General features: G+C 34.7%; 1 protein-coding gene across 1 annotated transcript in view; it reads right to left on the reverse strand.

The window, feature by feature from the left end:
- LOC112516160 (AUGMIN subunit 8-like) overlaps nucleotides 1-934 on the reverse strand; it is a 43599-nt gene extending 42665 nt beyond the window's left edge. The window contains exon 1 of the mRNA XM_025123183.1: nucleotides 583-934. Within this exon, the coding sequence (XP_024978951.1) occupies nucleotides 583-934 (352 nt within the window). The remainder of the gene's footprint in view (nucleotides 1-582) is intronic.
- Nucleotides 935-3360: the final 2426 nt, after the last annotated feature.

Genomic DNA, 3360 nt, shown 5'->3' on the forward strand with positions numbered 1-3360 from the left:
TGTATATTGGTGTCTTGGTACATACTTAGCCATTGGCAAAATCGAAGACTAGCCGATGTGAAGACAGAAGGTCACCGATACGGTGTTGTGGATCACTGTCTAATATACACATCAAGACTCTAAAGTAGCTGAAATGCATATTAAAAATATTTTGAAGCTACAAGCCAATTGAAGGAAGATCTTCCTAGACCGAAGAATAAAAATCTTCATGGACTCAAGATTGAAGATCATGGACCGAAGATTGAAAATTCTTCATGGACCCAAGATTGAAGATCTTCATGACCGAAGATTGAAGATCTTCATGACCGAAGATTGAAAATCCTCATGGACCGAAGATTTGTGAGTAGCTGCTTGAAGCTACTAATCCATCCAAAGAAGATCTTCCTTGCTTTTCTTTACTTCGATGGTTCCTTCATACAGAACACATAGAGTGTTCCACATGTCCTTTGCAGTTAGAGGTTTACTAAGGAGTGGAATACATCATCAGGAAAAGAGAGCGCGATGATAGCTCTTACCTTGGTATCCAAGGAAACTTTTCGTTTGTCATCTTCATTGTACTGAGAAGGATCTTTGATGATGAACCTTCCAGTAGAATCAGATTAGATCTGGGAGAGAAGTTAGAAGTGCCCTTTTTAGCATACCTTTTGAAGTTGGTAGCCATCATGGCCATGTTGTCAGCTAAGTCATTAACTGAGGGTTCATCACCCTCATCATCAGCATCATCAACATGACTTTCATCAAGTTCTTCTTTTTTGACAGCATATTCTTCAGACTCAGTCAGATAAGTAATATGAGGTTCACTGACTGGCTTCTTCGTATCACTGCAGAGAAGGGCAACAGAAGAAGAGGTTCTGGGATCCTTCAATAATGCCTTTTTCAGAAGCTTGGTTTGCTCATAGTTATGGAGAGTTCCATAAAGAGCAGTAAGAGGCATATTTTCAAGATCTTTACTTGTCTTGATACAAGTACATATGTTTTCCCCGAAGTCTGGTAAACAGTCCATGAACTTGCACATGACTTCTTCATTTTCATAGATTCTGCCATGAAACTTCAGATCATTAAGAAGGTTGTTAAACCTGTTGTAGTACTCAGTGAGAGGTTCACCTTTCCCATGCACAAAGAGCTCATATTGCCTAACGAGGCCAATCTTCGAATGGATGGAGATCATCAAGTTTCTTAATAAAAGCAGAAGTATGTACAAGGAATTTATCTTGAGTCATCTGTATCGCCTTCTCAAAAAGTTACAAATGATCAAGATGCATTACAAGCTGTCTTCCCCTCTATAACTCTCCTTTCTCAAGCAACTGTTGAGTAAAGCTGGCTCTTCTAAATCTGCTTCTGTCTCTCAATCCATCAAGGAAGTGGCTGATACATATGTTATGGAAGTAGATGATGACTGCTAGCTTTTCTATGTGACTTCTTCTTCTTGAACTATCTTCTTCACTGTAAGTAGTTAATTCATTGTCTAGTATAGATGTATTTGATTTTTCAGTATTTACTTCAAATTTTTCATTCTTTATTTGTTTTGTATATATATTTACAGTTAAAAAAATAAAATAAAAAATTTAAAAAAAACCAAAAGAAAATCAAAAAAATCAAAAAGAAAAGAAAAAAAACCCAAAAAGAATATGTACATCAGTACATGGGTCACAGAATTTATAAGTTCTTCTTCTCAAAGAATTTTAGAGTTTGTGTTTCTTGTATTTATTTCTTTCTAAGTGTTTGTGTCATCATCAAATAGGGGGAGATTGTTGGCTCACCTATTGATTTGGTGATGACCCGCTGATCTGTTCCTCTACCTTAGCAACACTTAGTAGTTATTGGTTCTTTGTATATTGGTGTCTTGGTACATACTTAAACCATTGGCAAAATCGAAGACTAACCGATGTGAAGACAGAAGGTCACCGATACGGTGTTGTGGATCAACTGTCTAATANCGGTGTTGTGGATCAACTGTCTAATATACACACTAAGACTCTAAAGTAGCTGAAATGCATATTGAAAATATTTTGAAGCTCCAAGCCGATTGAAGGAAGATCTTCATAGACCGAAGATTAAAAATCTTCATGGACTCAAGATTGAAGATCATGGACCGAAGATTGAAAAGTCTTCATGGATCGAAGATTGAAAATCTTCATGGACCAAAGATTTGTGATTAGCTGCTTGAAGCTACTAATCCATCCAAAGAAGATCTTCCTACAGACTAACCATATCTCTGCAAAAGTTTGTCTCTGTATGAACAGTATCGTATGCACGCTGTGTACGATGAAAATGAGATATCAACAATGGTCAAGTCAACCCCTGCCTTCTTATCCTCAGGTGACAAGTGTCCCTATGCATTAAATGTTGAAGGTAGTATAAAAGGCAGTGTGCATCCCCGATGCACAAAACTGGCTTTTGAAAAGATTACTTAGTGAATTCTAAAAGCAATCGGCTATTCTCTTCTACTCCCTTGCTCTCCTGTGTGCGAAGAAAATCTTAGTGTTCTTCATTTCCTTTCAAGAACTCTTTGTGTTGTTCTTGAAAGTTCTTCTCCTTGTAAGATTGTTTAGGTTAGGTTTTCCTTTCCTATCTTCCGCAACAATCTTTTGTATTTATGTGTGTGTTAACTCTTGATATAAATCAGTAAGAATTATAATGTTGAAAAAAGTCTGTGTAATTGTATTCAACCCCTCCCCCCTTTCTACTATTACTCTCTGTTTATTGCCATCCCCTTCAGGACTAACAATTGCTTATAATGAAATTAGGGCGTTGAATGGTTAAGGAGGGCACATGATACAAAATCATTCAGAGGGTTTTAGAATCATTAAGAGATAGACTTTTTTTTTTGTCAAACAAGATTTACCTCTTAACGGTTCAGAGGCTACCTCTTAATGGAACTATTAAGAGAAAGAAATAACCCCTTAGTCATTTTCTAAAATACGATAGAAAAGGATTTAGTTTATTATACGATAATTTCTATGGATTTGTAATTTTCGTGGTGCATATAGCCAGGGACCAAAAATGAAATAAAACACCATAATGATTATAAACGTAATTTTTAAATCACAAGGAGAGAATTGTAATTTACTTTGAGATAACCTTTGATAAACATAAATAACTTATTTTTTGAGTTTATTTTAAAACCTCGTTTGGATGGATAAAAATAGTTTATAAGTTATCTTACTGAAACGTTAATTAGATAATAAGCTCCAGAGGCTTTTAGTCATTTCCTTCCAATAATACTCCTAATTAATATTAATTGTCTGTTTTAATTATTAATAAATATTGATTATTAATTAATATTAATTTCAAATTGTTAGTTAATTTTATTTGCAAATTATTCATTAGTATTAATTATTATATATCAAATATATTATT

This window comes from Cynara cardunculus (genome assembly GCF_001531365.2).
Source record: "Cynara cardunculus var. scolymus isolate 2C chromosome LG 8, CcrdV1, whole genome shotgun sequence".
Taxonomy (NCBI): domain Eukaryota; kingdom Viridiplantae; phylum Streptophyta; class Magnoliopsida; order Asterales; family Asteraceae; genus Cynara; species Cynara cardunculus.